This window comes from Staurois parvus, unplaced genomic scaffold (genome assembly GCF_062004578.1).
Source record: "Staurois parvus isolate SC_StPar_1 unplaced genomic scaffold, SC_StPar_1.0 ptg001075l, whole genome shotgun sequence".
In the NCBI taxonomy this organism is placed as follows: Eukaryota; Metazoa; Chordata; class Amphibia; order Anura; family Ranidae; genus Staurois; species Staurois parvus.
In genome coordinates, this window is record NW_028318871.1 from 43029 (window position 1) to 68425 (window position 25397).

Genomic DNA, 25397 nt, shown 5'->3' on the forward strand with positions numbered 1-25397 from the left:
ATGTTGTGATTGGTTGTCGGACGAACTCTTCCAAAGTTCCTCGGGGAGTTTTGTATTTGAGAGTTCCGGCGTATCGGGGACCGAGCTGCACCGCCATCCCTTGTACCGCGGTCCCTCTGTATGGCACCCCAAGCATGGGTAGCAAATGTGCCAATATGTGCGCTGCAAAAAATGCCCGATGCACCGCGACTGAAACGGTTCTGGATCTACTTTTGGTGCGTTTGTGAACTTCGAGTGAATGGGCTGCCTCAGGCATGGCGTGCGTTAGCACAAAAACGTTCCGGTGCGAATGGGACCTCGGGAACAATCCAGCCTGACCGGAAATAAGGGGGTGGGGAGGATGGACAGAAGTTCCTCTTTAAATACCAAGATTCTTTTTTTTCAGCAGAGCAGCTAAGAAGAGACTGGTAAACATGAAAGGGAGAATACATTTAACTCCGAACGTGAAGATGCTGAATCTTTAGATACAATATTTTATATTCACATTTCTATTTTTTCTTTAAATTTCTTTAAAACGTACTTTAAAAAATAAGGAAGTTACTCCCTTTAGAACAGTGATCTCCAAACTGCAGCCCGCGGGCCAGATGTGGCCCTTTGCTTGCATTTATCCGATCCTTGGGGCACTTTTTCTCCCACTGACACCAATGATGGGACACTATTCCTCCCACTGACACCAATGATGGGACACTATTCCTCCCACTGACACCAATGATGGGACACTATTCCTCCCACTGACACCAATGATGGGACACTATTCCTCCCACTGACACCAATGATGGGGCACTATTCCTCCCACTGACACCAATGATGGGGCACTATTCCTCCCACTGACACCAATGATGGGACACTATTCCTCCCACTGACACCAATGATGGGACACTATTCCTCCCACTGACACCAATGATGGGGCACTATTCCTCCCGCTGACACCAATGATGGGGCACTATTCCTCCCACTGACACCAATGATGGGGCACTATTCCTCCCACTGACACCAATGATGGGGCACTATTCCTGCCACTGACACCAATGATGGGACACTATTCCTCCCACTGACACCAATGATGGGGCACTATTCCTCCCACTGACACCAATGATGGGACACTATTCCTCCCACTGACACCAATGATGGGACACTATTCCTCCCACTGACACCAATGATGGGACACTATTCCTCCCACTGACACCAATGATGGGACACTATTCCTCCCACTGACACCAATGATGGGACACTATTCCTCCCACTGACACCAATGATGGGACACTATTCCTCCCACTGACACCAATGATGGGACACTATTCCTCCCACTGACACCAATGATGGGGCACTATTCCTCCCGCTGACACCAATGATGGGGCACTATTCCTCCCACTGACACCAATGATGGGGCACTATTCCTCCCACTGACACCAATGATGGGGCACTATTCCTGCCACTGACACCAATGATGGGACACTATTCCTCCCACTGACACCAATGATGGGGCACTATTCCTCCCACTGACACCAATGATGGGACACTATTCCTCCCACTGACACCAATGATGGGGCACTATTCCTCCACTGACACCAATGATGGGGCACTATTCCTTCCACTGACACCAATGATGGGGCACTATTCCTCCACTGACACCAATGATGGGGCACTATTCTTCCCACTGACACCAATGATGGGACACTATTCCTCCCACTGACACCAATGATGGGACACTATTCCTCCCGCTGACACCAATGATGGGACACTATTCCTTCCGCTGACACCAATGATGGGACACTATTCCTCCCGCTGACACCAATGATGGGACACTATTCCTTCCGCTGACACCGATGATGGGGCACTATTCCTTCCACTGACACCAATGATGGGGCACTATTCCTCCCGCTGACACCAATGATGGGGCACTATTCCTTCCACTGACACCAATGATGGGGCACTATTCCTCCACTGACACCAATGATTGGCACTATTCCTCCCACTGACACCAATGATGGGGCACTATTCCTCCCACTGACACCAATGATGGGGCACTATTCCTCCCACTGACACCAATGATGGGGCACTATTCCTCCCACTGATACCAACGATGGGGCACTGTTCCTCCGACTGACACCAATGATGGGGCATGACTCCTCCCACTGACACCAATGATGGGGCACTATTCCTCCCACTGATACCAATGATGGGACACTATTCCTCCCACTGACACCAATGATGGGACACTATTCCTCCCACTGACACCGATGATGGGGCACTATTCCTCTACTGACACCAATGATGGGGCACTATTCCTCTACTGACACCAATGATGGGACACTATTCCTCCCACTGACACCAATGATGGGGCACTATTCCTCCCACTGACACCGATGATGGGGCACTATTCCTCTACTGACACCAATGATGGGGCACTATTCCTCTACTGACACCAATGATGGGGCACTATTCCTCCCACTGACACCAATGATGGGGCGCTATTCCTCTACTGACACCAATGATGGGGCACTATTCCTCTACTGACACCAATGATGGGGCACTATTCCTCCCACTGACACCAATGATGGGGCGCTATTCCTCCCACTGACACCAATGATGGGGCACTATTCCTCCCACTGACACCAATGATGGGGCACTATTCCTCCCACTGACACCAATGATGGGGCACTATTCCCCCCACTGACACCAATGATGGGACACTATTCCTCCCACTGACACCAATGATGGGGCACTATTCCTCCCACTGACACCAATGATGGGGCACTATTCCTCCCACTGATACCAATGATGGGGCACTATTCCTCCCACTGACACCAATGATGGGGCACTATTCCTCTACTGACACCAATGACCAATGATGGGGCACTATTCCTCCCACTGACACCAATGATGGGGCATGACTCCTCCCACTGACATCAATGATGGGGCACTATTCCTCCCACTGACACCAATGATTGGGCACTATTCCTCCCACTGACACCAATGATGGGGCATTATTCCTCCCACTGACACCAATGATGGGGCATTATTCCTCCCACTGACCACCAAGCCTAGTGTATGGATTACTCCCACCGTTGCTCGTGCATTTTCTGCTCCCATTGGTCACAATCTGGCCCCCCTAAAGTCTGAAGTCAGTAATCTGGCCGTTGGTGTCACACATTTGGGGCCCCCGGATGTGGAACATAAAGACGTTTAGAAGTTCGATGAGCTCACAATAGATCCGGAATTGTACGTGGAATGGAATATTCTGGGATGGCTCGGGTCCGTCACAGGCGGCTGGAAAGTCCCTTCCACAGTTTGCAGTCCTGTCAGCGGGACTCTTCACGAGCGGCAGAGCGAGGAACACGCACAACGCAGGAAGAAAAAAGTCGTCCATCAACAGATCGCTTTCATCCTCCGGAGATCTGCCAGCCGTCCGACAACGAGAAACGAGAAAACGAGAAACGAGAAAACGAGACGCGACTTTCCTTTAAATAAATGTTTTATTCAATATTTCCAGAAACAAAAATATACAAACAGACAAAACGCATCGCAGAGAACAAATTTTACAAGTTTTCCTGGTCGATTTTAAATAGCGCACACGCACTCTTCTGGAAACCAGCACGGGATTGGCTCCTGCTGAGGAGGGCGGAGAGAAACGCAGGAAACCGACTTCTCCCCCCCCCTCCCCCGCAGAACCAGGTCATTCACGCCACAATCGCACATTCACACCCAAAAACAGTGTAAAAAGAACATTCTTTACATCATTTATTATACAGGAAGTCGGGGATAATGGAGACGCAGAAATATCGATTCGCTTTACCAGGCGGCGGGCGCTACGCCGCGATTATCGCTGAAATGAGGGACTAGGAGACCGCCGATCGGCTTACTCAAGAAAGCGGCGACAATTACGGCATGTAACCTGCGCCAGACCAGCAGAGGGCGCCTCACTGAAACCTGAGCCGTGATAGGGCCGTGTCGATTGGTTGGTACGGGTTAGGAAGCTAAATTCTGATTGGTTGATGGGAGATATCATAAGTTCTGATTGGTTTGCAGGAGCTATGACATTAATTTCTGATTGATTGCTGGAGGTTATGATGCTAAATTCTGATTGGTTGGTAGGGGTTAGGAAGCTAAATTCTGATGTGTTGGTGGGAGATATCATAAGTTCTGATTGGTTTGCAGGAGTTATGACACTAAATTCTGATTGGTTGGTGGGGGATATGAAGCTAAATTCTAATTGCTTGTTATGGGTTATGACATAAAATTCTGATTGGTTGCTATGGGTTATGACATAAAATTCTGATTGGTTGAGGGGCGGTTGTGATGATAAATTCTATCTGGTTCCCAGGGTCGCACTTTGCTTTCTTGAGTAAGCCGGGTAGCAGTCTGTGAAGGCACAGGGATACCGGAGAGCAGGAAGGCAGCAGCTGAACTCCTTATTGCCCTAAGAATAGAAAAACAAACTTTATATATTGCCATGAAGATAGAAGTGGAGCTGCAGCCTTTCTCAGCCGAGGAGCTGCTGTCAGGGTACCATCCGGGGAGGGGGGGGGGGGGCTCTCAAAAATGAGATGAAACTAAAAAAAAAAAATCTACACACCAGCCTTTCCCCACCGAGGTGCCATCCTCAGGGGCACTACCAGCCGGGAGATTTCTGTGACATCATTGCCTATATATATAGTCATGACCATATTTGGTCAGTGATGTCAGCCAACATGCCCCACCCCTTTGTGTAGCAGGCGGCCGAGGTGAGAGTCCAGCGGGAACACATCATCTCAGCACGTCATCACGTTGTATGTTGGCAGGTTGTCAGGAGTCATTCATTGTGATGGAGGAAGTGGTGGTGGACACCATGGGGTGTTGTATGTTGGCCGGTTCATTCATTGTGATGGTGGAAGTGGTGGTGGACACCATGGGGTGTTGTATGTTGGCCGGTTCATTCATTGTGAAGGTGGAAGTGGTGGTGGACACCTTGGGGTGTTGTATGTTGGCCGGTTCATTCATTGTGATGGTGGAAGTGGTGGTGGACGCCATGGGCTGTTTTATGTTGGCCAGTTCATTCATTGTGAACGTGGAAGTGGTGATGGACGCCATGGGGTGTTGTATGTTGGCCGGTTCATTCATTGTGAAGGTGGAAGTGGTGGTGGACACCATGGGGTGTTGTATGTTGTCAGGAGTCATTCATTGTGAAGGTGGAAGTGGTGGTGGACACCACAGGGTGTTGTAGTTGGCCGGTTCATTCATTGTGATGGTGGAAGTGGTGGTGGACACCATGGGGTGTTGTATGTTGGCCGGTTCATTCATTGTGATGGTGGAAGTGGTGGTGGACACCATGGGGTGTTGTATGTTGGCCGGTTCATTCATTGTGAAGGTGGAAGTGGTGGTGGACACCATGGGGTGTTGTATGTTGGCCGGTTCATTCATTGTGATGGTGGAAGTGGTGGTGGACGCCATGGGCTGTTTTATGTTGGCCAGTTCATTCATTGTGATGGTGGAAGTGGTGGTGGACACCATGGGGTGTTGTATGTTGTCAGGAGTCATTCATTGTGATGGTGGAAGTGGTGGTGGACACCATGGGGTGTTGTATGTTGGCTGGTTCATTCATTGTGAAGGTGGAAGTGGTGGTGGACACCATGGGCTGTTTTATGTTGGCCAGTTCATTCATTGTGATGGTGGAAGTGGTGGTGGACACCATGGGGTGTTGTATGTTGTCAGGAGTCATTCATTGTGATGGTGGAAGTGGTGGTGGACACCATGGGGTGTTGTATGTTGGCTGGTTCATTCATTGTGAAGGTGGAAGTGGTGGTGGACACCATGGGGTGTTGTATGTTGGCTGGTTCATTCATTGTGAAGGTGGAAGTGGTGGTGGACACCATGGGGTGTTGTATGTTGGCTGGTTCATTCATTGTGATGGTGGAAGTGGTGGTGGACACCATGGGGTGTTGTATGTTGGCCGGTTCATTCATTGTGAAGGTGGAAGTGGTGGTGGACACCATGGGCTGTTTTATGTTGGCCAGTTCATTCACTGTGATGGTGGAAGTGGTGGTGGACACCGCGGGGCATTGCATGTTGGCCGGTTCATTCATTGTGAGGGTGGAAGTGGTGGTGGACACCGCAGGTGTTTTGTTGGGGGTTTTAGGCCCCTTTCCAATGTGGGAGGCATGTGTTCCTGGTGTGGTTTGGGGGTGCGCATGTTCCCTTCCCTGGCCAGCCAGATTCTGGTGTAGATTTTGGGCAACCCCCTCCCCCAATATAGTTTTTTCTCCTGTTGCATGGGGTCCCCCTTAAAACCGTAATCAAGGATAAGGGTTTGGCCTGGATTTTGGAAGCTCTCACATCATTTTTTTTTCCATTTTAGACTGAGGTCCCTCAAGATCTTAAATACTTTTAAAGGGCGCCGTAAAGGTTAAGAAACGCCATTCCAGTGCACACGCTAAAGGCAGCCATTTTTTTGCGCCCTGGGCCATCACAATTTGGTCTACTGGCTGGTGACCTCATATGGACACAAGATTCCCAATTTCGGTCCTATGAGCCCATTTTTGGAGGCCTAGAATTGGGATAGGAAGAGAATTCCTTCTGCTTTAAGGCCTAGTTTTTACCACCCCAAGTTGTGAAGGCAGGAGGAGGGGCGGACTGACAACTCATGGGGTCCCTGGGCAATAGGGGATCATGGGGCCCCTGTGTCCTTGCCCACACCCAAAAAAGCCTATGAAAAAGCCAAGGAAAGGTACCAGGGGCATCTCATGGGACCCCCTACTGACCCCGGGCCCTCCCAGTCAAGCTGTGATCCTAAAAAGGATTCCGCAGGCTTTAAAGATAATCTTCCTGTTTTCTCAGCGACAAATCCCTCAGACACACCTACAGGTTCGTCCTTCTGGGAGATACAGCGTTTCAAAATGGCTGCCTTCAGCACCCGCGCGGCAAACGGCGCCCCTTGAAAGGAAAGACTGCGGCAAAAATGTAACGCCACGGTGTCCTGTCATTGACTAAACTTGACCTCATCCTGACAGCTGACCCTCCATGCGTGTGATTGGCTGCTGGCGAGGGCCGTGGGATCCTAAGGGGCGGGGTCAGCGGTATTTTGAAGCCTTCGGCCTGGTATAGGTCCGCCCCCGCGGGAAGGTTGTTCGTGGCAGCCGTGGCTTTGTACAAAGAACCTTCGTCAGGCACAAGTCAGATAAGTCGTTGATGCAGCCGATTCCTCGGGAGGGCGAATTCCAGCTGGTCGTCGGATTGAGGGGGTCTCACCATTGGCTGTACGGGGAATTCGACTAAAACAGAAGGAAAGAAAAATGTAAAATTTCATTTCAAGAATTCCACAAGCCGCAAAAGTACGTTTTCATTTCAATTTTATTACAAAGAAGAAGAAGCGGAGAAAAAAAGATGAAAGATGAAATTATATATATATTATTATTATACAGGATTTATGGCGCCAACAGTGTGCTCAGCGCTGTACAATATAACGGGAGACGATACAGCAACAATACAGATCAATACAAGAGGGATAGGAGGGCCTGATCCTGGGAGCTTACAATCTAAGAGGGAGGGGCTGATCCTGGGAGTTTACAATCTAAGAGGGAGGGGCTGATCCTGGGAGCTTACAATCTAAGAGGGAGGGGCTGATCCTGGGAGTTTACAATCTAAGGGGGAGGGGCTGATCCTGGGAGCTTACAATCTAAGAGGGAGGGGCTGATCCTGGGAGCTTACAATCTAAGAGGGAGGGGCTGATCCTGGGAGTTTACAATCTAAGGGGGAGGGGCTGATCCTGGGAGCTTACAATCTAAGAGGGAGGGGCTGATCCTGGGAGCTTACAATCTAAGAGGGAGGGGCTGATCCTGGGAGTTTACAATCTAAGAGGGAGGGGCTGATCCTGGGAGCTTACAATCTAAGAGGGAGGGCCTGATCCTGGGAGCTTACAATCTAAGAGGGAGGGGCTGATCCTGGGAGTTTACAATCTAAGGGGGAGGGGCTGATCCTGGGAGTTTACAATCTAAGAGGGAGGGGCTGATCCTGGGAGCTTACAATCTAAGAGGGAGGGCCTGATCCTGAGAGCTTACAATCTAAGAGGGAGGGGCTGATCCTGGGAGCTTACAATCTAAGAGGGAGGGGCTGATCCTGGGAGTTTACAATCTAGGAGGGAGGGGCTGATCCTGGGAGTTTACAATCTAGGAGGGAGGGCCTGATCCTGGGAGCTTACAATCTAGGAGGGAGGGGCTGATCCTGGGAGCTGACAATCTCAGAGGGAGGGGCTGATCCTGGGATCTTACAATCTAAGAGGGAGGGCCTGATCCTGGGAGTTTACAATCTAGGAGGGAGGGGCTGATCCTGGGAGCTGACAATCTCAGAGGGAGGGGCTGATCCTGGGAGCTTACAGTCTAAGAGGGAGGGGCTGATCCTGGGAGTTTACAATCTAGGAGGGAGGGGCTGATCCTGGGAGCTTACAATCTAAGAGGGAGGGGCTGATCCTGGGAGCTTACAATCTAGGAGGGAGGGGCTGATCCTGGGAGTTTACAATCTAGGAGATTATATATATAAAATGATTAATATACATTAATGCGATATAATATATTAACACACATTAATGATTGTATTTACATATATAAATATATATAATAATTAATGATAATAATATTAATAAAACATTATTATAAGTAAGATATATATATTTATATTTATATATATATAAATTTTAATTCATGAGATATATTGATGCACATTAATAATTGTATATATATATAATTAGTATTAATAATAGTAATATTAATACATTATTATAAAGAATAAGAAAGAAGCAGAGAAAAAAAGAAGTAAGAAGAAGAAATTATATCTATATATAAATATTTAATGATTGATATAAATTAATTATATATCTATATAAAATGATTCTTGGGGAGTTAATAAAACCCATCCGGTGTGCATGAGGCCCAAGGGGTACAAGTCCAGGCAGTGCTGACTGAGAGGGTGACGTTCTGCTTTAGTAATATATACATAGAATATTTTCCCATTATTTGTTTCTTCTGCTGGTTTCGATTGTTGCATCACAAATCCCTTCCCCCTCATCCAGAACTTCTTCATTTTTTCAAGTTTCATTGTTAATAGGACAAATTACACCAAAACTGGATTTTTACAAAATCTACGTTAATACTGGTTTAAAAGATCGGCCTAACTGCAAAAAAAAAAATATTTTTCTTAATTTTTTTTGTCTTTAGATTGCTTATACAATATTGTTTTGCAAGACAATGTAAGCAAAATAAAGCTTCAACTGTTGAAAAAACAAACAAACTATCACTGTGCAACCTAAGGGGTTAATCCTCCGCACTGTGTAAAACCGCAGTTTGATCCTGTCTTCTCTGATCCTCCCCTTCCTCCAGTGCCCCTCCTCTTATCTCCTGACAGGAAATAACAGGAGACACTCTGCACATGCTCAGTTTGGTGTGTATTGCTAGAGAGGGTTTTTTTTTTCCCATGGGAGACTGCATGTGATCAGCACAGAGCCAATCAGCAGATATATTGAATGCGGGGTCCAGGGAGAGTGGATATAGTGAATGCGGGGTCCAGGGAGAGTGGATATAGTGAATGCGGGGTCCAGGGAGAGCGGATATGGTGAATGCGGGGTCCAGGGAGAGTGGATATAGTGAATGCGGGGTCCAGGGAGAGCGGATATAGTGAATGCGGGGTCCGGGGAGAGCGGATATAGTGAATACGGGGTACGGGGAGAGCGGATATGGTGAATGCGGGGTCCGGGGAGAGCGGATATAGTGAATGCGGGGTCCGGGGAGAGCGGATATAGTGAATGCGGGGTCCGGGGAGAGCGGATATAGTGAATGCGGGGTCCGGGGAGAGCGGATATAGTGAATGCGGGGTGACAATCCGGAATCCTCTCCCTATCTCTGTCACTGGTGGTCATACCTGTCCGTTGTTTGCGGCGTGGCGGTTTTGATTGCTGAAGGCGTCCTCGGCCCGCAGTGTGGAGTTCCCGCTCACGGCTGGGTGGGTGTTGGCAGTGGCTCTGGGGATTATGATGTCATACGGAACTTCTGCCTGTGGACAAAGACAAGCAAAAAGGTTTAATATGAAAAAAGGCGAATCCATCGATCTCAAACCAATAACGATAAATCGCACGGAATGCGGTAAATATTCGATGCCGGAACCCTGAGCTGTGTGATTGGAGGTGGGTAGGGGGCGGAAACAAGAGATGGTGCTCGGAGGTGGGTAGGGGGCGGAAACAAGAGATGGTGCTGGGAGGTGGGTAGGGGGCGGAAACAAGGGATGGTGCTGGGAGGTGGGTAGGGGCGGAAACAAGGGATGGTGCTCAGAGATGGGTAGGGGGCAGAAACGAGATGGTGCTCGGAGATGGGTAGGGGCGGAAACAAGGGATGGTGCTGGGAGGTGGGTAGGGGGCAGAAACAAGGGATGGTGCTCGGAGCAGGGGCAGACTGACCATTTGGAAACTTGGGCACTGCCTGAGGGCCCAGGGTCAGTAGGGGGCCCCATGAGATGCCCCTGGTACCTTTTTCATAGGCTTTTTTTGAGTTTGGGCAAGGACACAAGGGTCCCATGATCCCCTATTGCCCGGGGACCCCATGAGTTGTCAGTCTGCCCCTGGCTCGGAGGTGGGTAGGGGGCGGAAGCAAGGGATGGTGCTCGGAGGTGGGTAGGGGGCGGAAACAAGAGATGGTGCTCTGAGGTGGGTAAAGGGCGTAAACAAGGGATGGTGCTCAGAGGTGGGTAGGGGGTGGACACAAGGGATGGTGATCAGAAGTGGGTAGAGGAGGAACCAAGGGATGGTGCTCGGAGGTGGGTAGGGGCAGAAACAAGGGATGGTGCTCGGAGGTGGGTAGGGGTGGAGACAAGGGATGGTGCTCGGAGGTGCGTAGGGGTGGAGACAAGGAATGGTGCTCGGAGGTGGGTAGGGGGCAGAGACAAGGGATGGTGATCGGAGGTGGGTAGGGGCAGAAACAAGGGATGGTGCTCGGAGGTGGGTAGGGGCAGAAACAAGGGATGGTGCTCGGAGGTGGGTAGGGGCAGAGACAAGGAATGGTGCTCGGAGGTGGGTAGGGGTGGAGACAAGGGATGGTGCTCGGAGGTGGGTAGGGGGCAGAGACAAGGGATGGTGATCGGAAGTGGGTAGGGGTGGAACCAAGGGATGGTGCTCAGAGGTGGGTAGGAACGGACACAAGGGATGGTGCTTGGAGATGGGTAGGGGGCGAAAACAAGAAATGGTGCTAGGAGGTGGGTAGGGGGCGGAAACAAGGGATGGTATTCGGAGGTGGGTAGGGGGCAGAGACAAGGATGGTGCTCAGAGGTGGGTAGGGGGCAGAGACAAGGGATGGTGCTCGGAGGTGGGTAGGGGGCAGAGACAAGGGATGGTGCTCGGAGGTGGGTAGGGGTGGAGACAAGGAATGGTGCTCGGAGGTGGGTAGGGGGCAGAGACAAGGGATGGTGCTCGGAGGTGGGTAGGGGGCGGAGACAAGGGATGGTGCTCGGAGGTGGGTAGGGGGTGGACACAAGGGATGGTGCTTGGAGGTGGGTAGGGGTGGAGACAAGGGATGGTGCTCGGAGGTGGGTAGGGGGTGAACACAAGGGATGGCGCTTGGAGGTGGGTAGGGGCGGAGACAAGGGACGGTGCGCAGAGGTGGGTAGGGGGTGGACACAAGGGATGGTGCTTGGAGGTGGGTAGGGGTGGAGACAAGGGATGGTGCTCGGAGGTGGGTAGGGGGCGAACACAAGGGATGGCGCTTGGAGGTGGGTAGGGGGTGGAGACAAGGATGGTGCTCAGAGGTGGGTGGGGTGGACACAAGGGATGGTGCTCGGAGGTGGGTAGGGGCAGAGACAAGGATGGTGCTCAGAGGTGGGTAGGGGGTGGAGACAAGGGATGGTGCTCGGAGGTGGGTAGGGGCGGAGACAAGGGATGGTGCTCGGAGGTGGGTAGGGGCGGAGACAAGGGATGGTGCTCGGAGGTGGGTAGGGGCGGAGACAAGGGATGGTGCTCGGAGGTGGGTGGGGTGGAGAGAAGGGGTGGCTTGGAATGAGAGAATTCCTGAACCTAATCTCTGAGAAAGCTACATATATATCTACACACACAGTATACATAGTGTATATAAATATATATATATATAAAATGAATATTATTATAAATATTGTTATTATTATTACATTATACAATATATTTTCTGGCGACAACTAAAGGGAACAAATGCCTCCAGACAGCAATGAAGACCTGACAGGGGGTCCAGCCCTCCCCCACTCTCTCAGAACACATGGAACCTTTTCATTCTGGGTGGGGGGAAGTTCAGAGCCCCATAAAACGATCATTCCTTTCTGAACGGCTACAACGTATCAAACAAGATGGTTCTCGTTGGCCGGTCGCAGACGTCCCGATCTATTCTGGGAAGGTATTTATTGTACCGGAGAGGAGTGGCCCTTTAAGAAGCGGCGTCTCGGTGTTGGCAGGGCGCGGGGCCCGCCGTGAATAGTCTGCAGAGTCACCGAGTCACCGCACCGGAGAGGAAAGACATTGGCGGGGAGAGGCGCATCGCAGACGGGGGCCCCGGGCCCCAGCTTACCGTGTTCTTGTTCATGAGCGCCATCTCCGTGGGCTGGTACACGCTGCTCCTGATCTGCCCGTTGTACCCGCTGTAGGGCGACACCGGCTTCTTGGCTGCTGGAAAACAAAAGCCGAGTAACGATCACCTTGTGTGTGAACAGGACAGAATGTATCCATTGTGCGATATTCTGTACATTGTATCCGCGGGGAGCGCGTTACATTGTATCCGTGACGTCACACGGGGTGACTAACGAGAGCCGCGTACACACGGGATGAGAAAAAGACGCAAATCGCAGCTTACCTGTCCTTCGGGTGACGGCTGCATTCCTTTTCTTTTTTCAGATCCCCCCCCCCCCTTTATTTCCACCCGGTGATCCCGCCAGTAACACATTTCCTGTCATCGGGTGACAACGCTCATTCACTGCACTGTATCCACAAAGGAGCAACGTTGTCACCTTAGGACAGGAAATGCTACAGAACAGCTCCCCCCTCTTCTTCTTCAGTGCTTGTCAACCTATGAGCCAAAGGGGGCCCGAAATGTGGCCCCTGACATCACCAAAGGACCCCACACAGACCTAATAGAGGAGATGAGGGTCAGAGAGTGTGGACAGGATGTATTGTTGACTGGGGATATGCTGCAGAAGACCAAGGGCCACACATCATATACCAAAGGGCCACATGCGGCCCTCTGGCCACAGGTTGGGCACCCAGGACTTAGAGGGCAAGGGATGGATGGATGGATGGAGACATGAAGGGATGGATGGAGACATGGGTGGGTGGATAGATGGTTGGAGGGATGGATGCATGGATGGAGACATGGTTGAATGGATGGTTGGAGGGATGGATGGAGACATGGATGGAGACATGGATGGATGGTTGGAGGGATGGATGGAGACATGGATGGATGGATGGATGGAGACATGGATGGATGGTTGGAGGGATGGATGCATGGATGGAGACATGGATGGATGGAGACATGGATGGAGGGATGGATGGAGACATGGGTGGGTGGATAGTTGGTTGGAGGGATGGATGGATGGATGGAGACATGGTTGAATGGATGGTTGGAGGGATGGATGGAGACATGGATGGATGGAGACATGGTTGGATGGATGGATGGTTGGAGGGATGGATGGATGGATGGATGGATGGTTGGAGGGATGGATGGATGGATGGTTGGAGGGATGGATGGATGGGGGATATTGCTTTGAATATTAAAAATAAATAAAATAGTGTTCTCAGTCTGTGGTCGTCACCTTAGGACAGAAAATGCTACAAAACAGCAACCCCCCTCCTCCCCTTGTCAATTTATGAGCTAAAGGGCGCCTGAAATGTGGCCCCTGACATCACCAAAGGGCCCCACACAGTGTTCATTATAAGCAGTGCCTGAGAGGACGGTCAGAGACTGCAGACCTAATACAGGAGATGAGGCTCAGAGAGTGTGGACAGGATGTATTGTTGACTGGGGATATGCTGCAGAAGACCAAGGGCCACAGGTTGGGCATAGAGGGCAGGGGGGGGGGGGGGTGTAATCCTCAGAGTTAGCTGGCAACAATGTAACTAAGGCTCCGTGCACATCTGGAGATTTGGGATCAAGGGTGGAATTGCCGCGTTTCTGCTCACGATTCCAAAACGCACGGAACTCCTGGAAAGCGCACCGTGCGTGTTTGTGTGCCATTCATTGTTAATGGCACCTAAAGCGGTTTTGCTGCGATTGAAGCTCCTGCTCCTGTTTGGGTGACGAGCTGCAGGCGAAGCGGTTTGCTGCCACTGCAACACTATCATTTGCGTGACAATCCCGGCAGAACTGCCTCCTGCTTTAGGTGCCATTAAAAACGAGTGGCACACAAACACGCACGGGGCGCTCTGACAGGAGTGCGGTGCGATTTGGAGTCGTGGGCAGAATCATGGTGATCCCAGATCACTGGGGCCTTAGCCTTATGCAGGCCATACATGGGTCGAAAATCGGCCAATTTTCGCACTGTTAGTGGGTTAATTGGTCGGCTGTTTTTCAGGGTTTTGGCACATTTTTTTTATCGGTCAAGTTGGAAAATTCGTGGCCGATTTTGACGATCGGCCGATTTTCCCGGCTATGATGGGCAAATCTGACGATCGTTTTACCGATAAAAAATCTGCGCATGAGCCGTGACCTGGAAGAGGAAGAAGAATTCCAGTCCGCTGTTATATTTTATATGTCAAGTCTTGGGGTTGTAACAATATATCTATTTGTATCCGAATAAAAACATCTGTATCCGAAATGAATACAAATAGATACAAATAGATACATTGTTGCAACCCCAAGACTTGACATATAAAATATAATAGCGGAGCTCTCTGCAGGGACAGAAGTAATTAAATGCAGACGGGACGAAAATCGGCCAATTTTTTTACCGTTGGTGGTAATGTCGGCCGATCTAATGACCGATTTTTCTTTTTTTTTTTTAATAAAAAAACTTTCGGTTTTTGACCCGTCTATGACCTGCATTAGTTACATTTTTGCCAGCTATCTCTGAGGATTACAGCCCCCCCCCCCACCCAACCTGTGGCCCTAGGTACACGTGGTGCGCTTTTGGCAGGATTGCAGTGTGATTCGGAATCGCGGTGATCCCAAACCTTCAGACTTGAAAGGGCCCTAAAAATGCAGCAGAGGCAAAAATCGCAGAAAGGGGAGGCAGCCTGTTCAAATCTTACGTACGGGGAAGGAGCGTTCCTGTTCGTGATTTTATGAGCGTGATTTACGCACATTTCCACAGATTCCACGCATGGGGCAACGTAATCACTTCAATAGGCTGCCCTATGCGTGTTTGTCGCCCACAAGAAGCTCCTTCTCCTTTATTGGCCGATGAGCTTCACGTGATTTCCAGGCGATTCTGTTGCATGCATGACCAAAAAAAAAAAATCGTGTTTGGGGTGCTGTTAAGAAATAGGCTCCGTTCACACTTGTGCGACTTATCACGCGACTTTGCGAAATCCAAGCTGCAGAACATTCTTTTCGATGGCGATTGTTGAAATCGGTGCGACTCAAAGATGCAGCGACTTTGGAAAGGTGTCTGCTGCTACTTTGTTGCAAGAGAGTGTAGAGTTGGATCACCTGGAAATCATGTGACTGTGGAGTCGCTCCAGTGTGAATGGAGTCATATGGCGCCCAAACACGCATTGCGCTTTTATTTACCACAGTTTGGAATCGCAGCGATCCTGTCGAGCGATTCCAAATCCCCGAGTGTGATCGTTGGCAACAATGTAACTGATAAAGGTGCAGAAGAGAGCAAAGTAAGTTTTCAGCTCACTGGAATCTGGCAGTCTAACCCCCCCAGGGGCGGACTGACCATATGGGAACTCGGGCAGTGCCCGAGGGCCCGGGGTCAGTAGGGGGCCCCATGAGATGCCCTTGGTACCATTTCATAGGCTTTTTTTGAGTGTGGTCGAGGACACAGGGGCCCCATAATCCCTTATTGCCCGGGGGCCCCATGAGTTGTCAGTCCACCCCTGAACCAGACTAAACAGAAGTTCATTGCTGATGGCGACCCACACTTTAGACTGAACGACTATCTGCCATTTTGAGTTCACGTCCCGATGACAGCCACCTTCCGTGCTTCTTGTAGGGGTGTCACTGGGACAGGAAGTAAGGGAAAATCTTCCCAATGAGGTCACAGCTCGGAGGCAAAACATGACAGGTATTTGAACCCTTCCAAAACAAAAAAAAAAAAAGGGAGTTAGAGATTAGCAGGCAATTCACTGAATGTGACGCGCCCCTTACGAACTGCTCTTTCAATGGGTCATGTGATCATCACCAACTGACAAAAGTGACAGCTCCTTTAAATACAACTACAATCAGAGGTTCATCTGAAAGGGTGTTGGGTTTGGAACTTAGCGGAGACAATACTAGAGCTCAGGATCTCCATATTTGTGTAGGCCTCAACCCAACCAAACCCAACAGAAGGCCAGATGGCCCTAAAATGTGAACTTCTGATTGAGCGTGGCAAGGACATTAGGGACAGACAGTGACTCCGGGGACAGACAGTGACTCCGGGGACAGACAGGATTCTATGTGTTCTGGATGACCACAGGGACTAGATAAGCTTTCAAACTGCTTCAGTCATCCGGTGAAGGAGTAAAATCATCGTCTGCTTACCTGCTTGCGACTCGTCCATAGAAAAGGCTTTGTTCTCCACGTACATGCTCTGAGAACCTTGTTCCTTGAGGATGGTTTCATAACCCACGCCTCTTGTCGTGTAGAGCTCCTCTTCGAAAGTCTGCTCCAGGCTCGGTTTGGTCAGCTGAGAGATCTCGGGAATAATGTAGAGGAAGATGAAGGCCCAGGCGTTGGATACAAGAGCGATGGCCAACGTTGGGTCATCCCAGTACACTGGGTCTCCAACCTGGATGTTTCCATAAACGTACATAACAATCCAAACGATCCAAATGCAGGCAGAGACAAAAAGGGTGATGATGATGAAAGCCGAATGCTTCTTCCAGTGGCCGTATCGCCCGCTCAGTGCCGGCCAGCAGGTCACAAATCCGGCCACAATGAGGAACATGACGTAAATCAGAGCCATGACGAAATCCTGGTTTTCAATGGCACATGGAGCTCCTGGGGTGCCCGTTGTCCGTACAATGGTGACAATGAGCCATTCGGTGTTAATGATGACTTCTACGAGAGAAAGGGCCAAAGCAATGCCGAAAATGGTCCAGCCGCTCGGCCCCTTGTTCCTTCTCACCAGGTAGTTGAGGTTAATTGCGTGCGCCCACAAACATGAGAAGCAGATGCCAAAGAGCACTCCAAAGAGGAACCTCCTTGACGCACAAGTGGAGAAGTATTTTTGGACTATCATATCAAAGACCAAACAGAAGAGGCCAAAGGTGCCGATAAGGAAGAACACCTGAGTTCCCAGCATGCTTTTCTTCCTCTTGTCCTGGATAAATGGGATGCTGGCTAACAGAACAATGGTTAGGATGAACGAGGCCACAATGCCAGCACTGGTAATAGCTTCTAGAACAATACCCCATACAGAGGAAAGGTCACATAAATAGTAATATATTGAGTTGATGTTTCCACATCCTGCTGGAGGAGTCTGCGCATCTGTCAAATGTAGGAAACCAGACAGAAGCAAAATGGAAACCAAAAATGTCCAAGAGGTGGAGAGGTTTGTTGAACTAGCCATGTCCTGCAACAAAAAGAAGAAAGATTACTGAAGACAATCCATGACCAGTGCATCTGTTACCTTTTATAATGTTATATAAGGAATATGTGTAAAGTTTGTCACGTAACGATCATAATGTTGTCAATAATCAAGAAAACTTGTTACAAATGTACTTTTAAAAAACAAATTATATGTACAGGACATGGTTTGACCAGTTTGGTGTGGAGGAACTCGAGTGTAGGTTTGAGGTCCTTGAGGAACTCAAGTGTCCTATACAGAGACGTGACCTCAGCCCTACTTTTGGAAGACCTTTAGGATCAGGTCTTCTCATTCCATTGGTGTACAATAGCTTTGATGTCATAGAGGAACGTGAGTGTCCTGCACAGAGCCGAGACCTCAACCCTACTTTTGGAAGAACTTTGGGATCAGGTCTTCTCATTCCATTGGTGTTCAATAGGTTTGATGTCATAGAGGAACGTGAGTGTCCTGCACAGAGCTGAGACCTCAACCCTACTTTAGGAAGAACTTTGGTATAGGGTCTTCTTATCCAGCATTGGCACCTGCCCTTAACCCTGCAAAACAGCTTTGGGATGAGGTCTTTTCTTCCTAAAGGTGTTCAGTAGATTTGAGGTCCTGGAGGAATTCAAGTCTCCTGCACAGAGCCCAGACGTTAGCCTTTTGGAAGACCTTTGGGATCAGGTCTTCTCATTCCATAGGTATTCAGTAGGTTTGATGTCATAGATGAACTTGAGTGTCCTCCACAGAGCCCTGACTTCAACCCTACTTTTGGAAGACCTCCGGTCTTCTTGTACAGCATCCAGCTAGTGGTGTATTTAGGTTTTGTGCTGCCCTAGGCAACCTGACAGTGATCAGCAACACCCCTGCCACATCCCCCCACCTGAGAGAGCCTTCCACTAACACCCCCCCCCCCACACACACAGTGACAGAGAGAAAGACACACACTTTCACAGCTCTGATCATCCCCGGGAACAACAGTTAGGCTCTGCATGCACCATCAAGCAGCCTGGAGCCTCTCTCGGATCCCACAGGGTCCCCATGTAGTATATGTCCCTTCTTCCAGGGGGCAGTGCTGCCTCCCTAAATAATGCCGCCCTAGGCAAATGCCTTGTGGTGAATACGCCACCTGCCCTTAACCCTACAGAACAACTTTGGGGTGAGGTATTTTCTTCCCAAAGGTGTTCAGTAAGTTTGAGGTCCTGGAGGAGCTCGAGTGTCCTGCACAGAGCCCAGACCTAAACCCTACTTTTGGAAGTCTTTTGGTATAGGGTCTTCTTATACAACATCCAGCCCTTAACCCTACAAAACAGCTTTGGGATGAGATCTTTTCTTCCTAAAGGCGTTTAGTAGGTTTGAGGTCCTGGAGGAACCCTAACTTCAACCCTACTTTTGGAAGACCTTTGGTATAGGGTCTTCTCATTCCAAAGGCTTTCAGCAGGGCTGCAATCATAAAAGAACTCAAGTACTCTGCACAGAGCCCTGACCTCAACCCTTCTGAACACCTCTGGGATGAATTGGACCACTGATGGTGAGCCAGGGATTCCTCATCCAACCCACAAAGACACTCAAAAATCTTCTGGAAAGCCTTTGAGGATGTTATAGTTGTAAAGGGGAGCAACTTCATATTAAGGGCCATGGTTGCTTCTGAACCCAGCAAACCCATTGATTGAATGATTGTAGATAAGCCCATGACAACAAGGTCTCGTTCACACCATAGCGCATCCATTAGTAGACATGTTCGGTTCGTTTCATTCCGAATCGAATTTCGGATTTATTTTTTTGTTATTCGGAGATTCAGATGTATCATAATTACAAATTACAAAAATAAAAAATGTAAACTAATCCTAAATAATGCAATGAAATTCGGCTAAAATTCAAATCGAAAATAAGTTTGAATTTAAAAACAATATCGAACAAGTATTTGAAAACCAATTTCAAGCGGAGCTCCACTCAAGTTCTGCTGTAAGGACTATTTCCCCGTTCCCTGTAGGGGTTTTCTGGGTGGGAAATGTGTCAGACAAATTTGCATATTTTTGAATAATCCCACACTTCTTGGGGGCTGAGCCAAGGAAAGGAGTAGGCAAATTAGTATGCAAAATAGGGTGACCATGGTCCTTTGCAATTGGATCAGAACACTCTCTCTAATGTGCAACAACAACAAAAGGAGTATGGTGTATGTATAGCAAGCTTCATGGAATGGGTTTCTATGGCTGAACAGTTGCATCTGAGTCTTATATTACCAAATGCAATGCAAAGGGTTGGATGCTGTGGTGTAAAGCATGCTGCCACTGGAGTCTAGAGCATGGCGATGTGTTCTGGAGAGACCAATCATGCTTTTCTGTCTGGCAATCTTATGAATATGTCTGGGTTTGGTGGTTTCCAGAACATTACTTGCTTGACTGCATTGTGTAAAGTTTGGTGGAGGGGGGATTATGGTGTGGGGGTGCTTTTCAGGGGTTGGGCTTGGCCCCCTAGGTCCAGTGAAGGGAACACTTTAGGCGACAATTTTATGCTCCCAACTTTGTGGGAAGGGGCACACCAGTTCACAAAGCAAGGTCCATAAAGACATGGAGGAGCCAGTTTGGGGTGGAGGAACTTGACTGTCCTGCACAGAGTCCTGACCTCAACCCCATAGAACACCTTTGGGATGAATTAGAGCGGAGACTGCGAGCCAGGCCTCCTCCCCCGACATCAGTGCCTGACCTCACAAGATGGCCATGCTACAAAGAGACAATTACAAGCACAATGTTTCCCATCTAACAGTCTATTTTCCTTCAATTAACAATGTAACCCTTTCAGCTCTGGGATTTGCACCCCACAGGGAGGGCTGCCCGGGGCAGTAAAGTGTTAAAGCCGCCTTCAGCTCAGGGCATGGCTGGGAACACATGACTGCACCTTGCTGGGGTTTGGTAAATACAAACTAGTTTCTGCCAGCGGGAGTCAAAGTTTACACACAAGCATCAGAGTTCCAGCAGGAGGGCTTTGTCTCTGTCCTCACGCTGCACAATGCGCCATCTCACTGAATAGCCCTCGGAGGGCGCCGTTGCACTCATGGATAATCTTTTTAGTGGAATTGGTTGGTGTTTCTATAGGCATTAAAAAAAGTTAATAAAAGCCCTGAAACAAAAGCAAGATATAAATCTGGGGTCACACGGGGTTAAATCTGCGGGCTTTACTCCAGAGGGAGGATGAATCCATGCAAGGTCCCAGGGACATCATTTTATTCAAGGGATCTGCCTGCGGCTCTCACTTAAAGGGCATGTAGACCCCAACAATGAACTTCCTTTATGTATTCGTTTTGGTTTGCTAAGCGTTTTGTTGTATCTGATTGAGAAGAATACATTTTTTTTTAAAGTTGGTTAAAAAACGAACAAAAAAAGTGCAAAACACCAACACAAAAAAGTACACTTAGGGGTGTGCTCTAGTCCACAGACCTCTACCCTGTGGGGCGCAAGGCTCCTGACAGGGACTGAGGTTTCCATCATGGTCCAACAAAGGGGTCCACCAGAAGGCTTGGCGGACCCCTTTCCTTGTGGCTAGCCAAAGCCGACCACCAAGTACTAGGGGGGCACTCCTGAAGAGAACAGGGGAGGAAGGAACCAAAAGGCCACACATCTAATTTAGGGGGTGCTGAATCCTCAAAATACATGGCTTGTCTAAACTGAAATCGGAATCTGTACTTCTGGCTTCTTTGATCGTTCTCCACTTCCTATTGAAGTGGCTTTGAAAGCCCTTCTGTACATGAGAGCCGCCTGCCCGCCATGGAAATGGACCCATTTTGCACATTCACTCATGTTGGTTTATTCCCCTCCCCTTTGTCCTAATGGAATATTTTTTCCTTTGTAAGATGTTTGGCCTCGTCTAGTGTGGCGCTCCTTTGATCTACCTCCAAGTCCAATCTGGAGTGGCTTTGGAAGCCCTTCTGTACATAAGAGCTGCCTTCCCGGCATCCAAATGCCGCACATCACTAACTTCACGACCTGTGGAGCTGAATTTTCCCCGGGAGTCCAGGACCAATTATTTGTTCAAGCTCAACATGCCAAGTTAAAATTGTCACACTCTTAAGAATTGTGGCCGCAGCAATGTCAACCCACCCAACGTCAACCCGGGCTGCCATGCAAATTTGAAGGTGAGTGGGTTAACAAATGCTGACCAACCTCCTAATTTTGAACTAAGCCTAATAGATTTTCTAGCCCTTCCCCCTGAATACAAAGCAAAACACAAAAATGTGGTTGTAGTTGATCTTTAAATAATGTTCTAAAGGCATGGTCTTAAGTTCCCTCAGAGAACCTGGGAAGCACGTCATATAGACAATGACATGGAACATTGTTGTCGAGAATTGCTGAGTACGTTCCGGTATATTTCATACTGAAGGAAGCGGCTGGAAAGGTCACCATATGAGCTGAGCAGAACCTGGGAAATTCAAGGTTGTATCGGGAGAAAGAAAAGGATGTCCAGCTTCCTATGATGGCTGCCATAAATATCCGATGTGGATAAACGACACAGAACACTGGAGAGGACACAGAACTACGGAGAGCTAAAGGGTCAGAGGACATAGAAGGCTCCAATATCGCTGCTCTCTTCTATCCCAACCATCTCCTGACAACGTTTCCAGTTCTGCCCACCTGCTGGAGTCATGGATGGGGCTCCTCGGTGTGCACTTTGTGTACTTTATTATACAAACAAAATCCTCCATACTCCATAACCCCCAGTATGCACACAAAGGACACAGCCCCATCAGGACCCACGTTACGTGGACCAGGAAAAATGAATAGGCCAAAAATGTTTGGTTCAACCCACAGCTGCTTATTTAATTTACGTTTCAGGACAAGAAATTAAATAATTTAGGAGTTGGGTGAAAGGTTTAGTGTAGAAAAAAAATTTGGTAGTTAAACAGAACATCTGTATTGAGGTCTGTACATGAGATCACAAAGAGGTTCAGCAGAGGAGGCATGGTGGACAACTGAGAAGGAAAGAGAGGCAATTGAGGAAGAAAGGTAGACAACTGAGGAGGAAAAAGAGATAGCTGAGGAGGAAATATGGAAAACTGAGGAGCAAAGATGGACAACTGAGGAGGAAAGAGAGACAGCTAAAGAGAGAAGATGGATAACTGAAGAGGAAAATAGACAACTGAGGAGGAAGTATGGATATGAGGAAGAAAGAGAGATAATGGAGGAGCAAAGATGAACAACTGAGGAGGAAAGAAAGACATCTGAGGAGGAAGATGGATAACTGAGGAGGAATTAGGGAAAACTGAGGAGGAAGAATGAATATGAAGAATAAAGAGAGACAACAGAGCAGCAAAGATGGACAACTGAGTAGGAAAGAGAAACAGCTGATAAAGAAGATGGATAACTGAGGAGGAAAAAGAGACAACTGAGGATGCAAGATGGTTAACTGATAGGAAAATGGACAACCCTGCAGGAAATAGGAAAAACTGAGGAGGAAATATGGATAACTGAGGAGGAAATGAAACTGTAAAGTAAAGATGGACAACAAAAGTGCAAGGATGTATAACTGGGGAAGAAAGAGGGACAACTGAAGAGAAAAGGTGGACAGCTGAAGAGTAAAGATAGATAACTGAGGAGGAAAGAGGGACAACTGAGGAGGACAGACGGACTACTGAGGAGGACAGATGGACAACTGAGGATGAAAGAGGGATAACTGAGGAGGAAAGAGGGACAATTGAGGAGGAAGTATGACTATGAAGAAGAAAGAGAGACAATGGAGCACCAAAGATGGATAACTGAGGAGGAATTATGGAAAACCGAGGAGAAAAGGAGAAAAGGAGAAAAGAGGGACAATTGAGGAGGAAGTATGGATATGAAGAAGAAAGAGAGACAATGAGAGCCAAAGGAGGAGAAATGAGAGACAACTGAGGAGGAATGACATAAAACAGAGGAGTAAAGATAGACAACTGAGGAGGAAAGATGGACAACTGAGAATGAAAGAGGGACAACTGAGCAGTAAAGAGGGACAACTGAGGAGGAAAGAGGGACAACTGAGGAGGAAAGAGGGATAACTCAGTAGGAAAGAGGGATAACTGAGGAGGAAAGAGGGACAACTGAGGAGGAAAGAGGGACAACTGAGGAGGAAAGAGGGATAACTGAGTAGGAAAGAGGGATAACTGAGGAGGAAAGAGGGACAACTGAGGAGGAAAGAGGGACAACTGAGGAGGAAAAAGGGATAACTGAGGAGGAAAGAGGGACAACTGAGGAGGAAAGAGGGATAACTGAGGAGGAAAGAGGGACAACTGAGGAGGAAAGAGGGACAACTGAGGAGGAAAGAGGGATAACTGAGGAGGAAAGAGGGACAACTGAGGAGGAAAGAGGGATAACTGAGGAGGAAAGAGGGACAACTGAGGATGAAAGAGGGACAACTGAGGAGGAAAGAGGGACAACTGAGCAGTAAAGAGGGACAACTGAGGAGGAAAGAGGGACAACTGAGGAGGAAAGAGGGGGACAGCTGACGAGGATAGGTGAATAAATGAGGGGGATAGATAGCTAAGTAGTAAAGAGGGGCAACTAAGGAGGAAATTAGACAATTGAGAAGGAAAGAGGGGCAACTGAGGAGGAAAGAGGGACAACTGAGGATGAAAGAGGGACAACTGAGGAGGAAAGAGGGACAACTGAGCAGTAAAGAGGGACAACTGAGGAGGAAAGAGGGACAACTATGAATCTATCCAGGTATCCAGCATTAGTCTGAGAACGTGGGAAGATAATATGGAGAGCAAAGAGCAGTACTTCTGTTATGCAGTAATTTGGCCCTTTAAGTGCCGTGCCATGGTGCAAAAAAACAAAACAAAGCGCCACCATGACATCCCAGCTTGAAAGTGCTTCAGTGCGATTCGTTGATCTGGATCTTGCTGTATCTTAGCGAGCCTGAACTGCCTTCCCTCCGGATATTGTCGGTTTTATTCTCAGTCATATATTTTAAAAGGTTCCAGTTGTTTGTTCGTTTAAAGAACAATTAAACATCTGATCACACGTGGATCGCTCACATCGGCACGATGACGTTTAGCAGCACAACTATAAAATCTGTATTTATACTACAAATATCACGAGGGAAGGGGCTGCGGGTTGCCAGGTGCCTGTCTACAGATATGGTGTCGTCAATGTAATGTTTACCGCCATCTGTTACCTAGGAGGCGGCTTTTATCTCAGGCGTTCCGTTTAATCGCTTGTACCGCACCCACACGGCACTCACCCCTCCGCTCTCCTCTCCTAGGCCACTGACAGCCAATCCACATCCGCACACCTTCCATAGGAAATGACCATGAAAGCCGAACTCCGGGTTTTAGGTTACTTTAATTGGTTTGTTCGGCCAGCTTGGCCCAAGCAGGGACAGAAGGACATATCTGCACTACTGGGAGGAATGTTTCCCCTGCAGGAGGAGATTGGATCGTGCTTTGCTGGGTGTTTTTTCCTTCCTCTGGATCCACTGTGGGTGTAGCATTATAACTTTTTTTTTAATGGTTGAACTGGATGGACTTTTGTCTTTTTTCAGCCAGACTAACTATGGAACTATGTAATATGTAACTATGTAATATGTAACTATATATGGTGTATAAAGCTCCAGCTTGCATCACGCCAAGTGTGACAGGTTCTCTTTAAAGCCGAACTTCAGGGTTTTTTCTTTTATACTTTGAACAATTTGTTTTGGCCAGCTTGGCCCGAACTTTACAGTAACACAAAACTTGCTCTTAGGCTCGGTTC

At 48.6% G+C, this 25397-nt stretch overlaps 1 protein-coding gene across 1 annotated transcript; it reads right to left on the reverse strand.

The window, feature by feature from the left end:
* Positions 1-3457: 3457 nt before the first annotated feature.
* LOC149440550 (G protein-coupled receptor family C group 5 member C-like) lies at positions 3458-17685 on the reverse strand. Its single transcript, XM_089658476.1, has 4 exons — positions 16656-17685; positions 12543-12637; positions 9886-10017; positions 3458-7247 (listed from the first exon to the last, which is right to left on the reverse strand). Exons 1-4 carry the CDS (start codon positions 17683-17685, stop codon positions 7221-7223), a joined length of 1284 nt encoding a protein of 427 aa, XP_089514602.1. The 3' UTR covers positions 3458-7220.
* Positions 17686-25397: the final 7712 nt, after the last annotated feature.

Bases quoted from the DNA above. Each gene is read 5' to 3' on its own strand.
- LOC149440550 (XM_089658476.1), bottom strand. From the start codon at position 17,685: ATGGCTAGTTCAACAAACCTCTCCACCTCTTGGACATTTTTGGTTTCC. The intron at 10,018-12,542 runs GTAAGCTGGGGC...CTTTGTCCACAG, and splicing joins CGCTCATGAACAAGAACACG to GCAGAAGTTCCGTATGACAT. The intron at 7,248-9,885 runs GTATGACCACCA...CTTCTGTTTTAG, and splicing joins ACGCCGCAAACAACGGACAG to TCGAATTCCCCGTACAGCCA.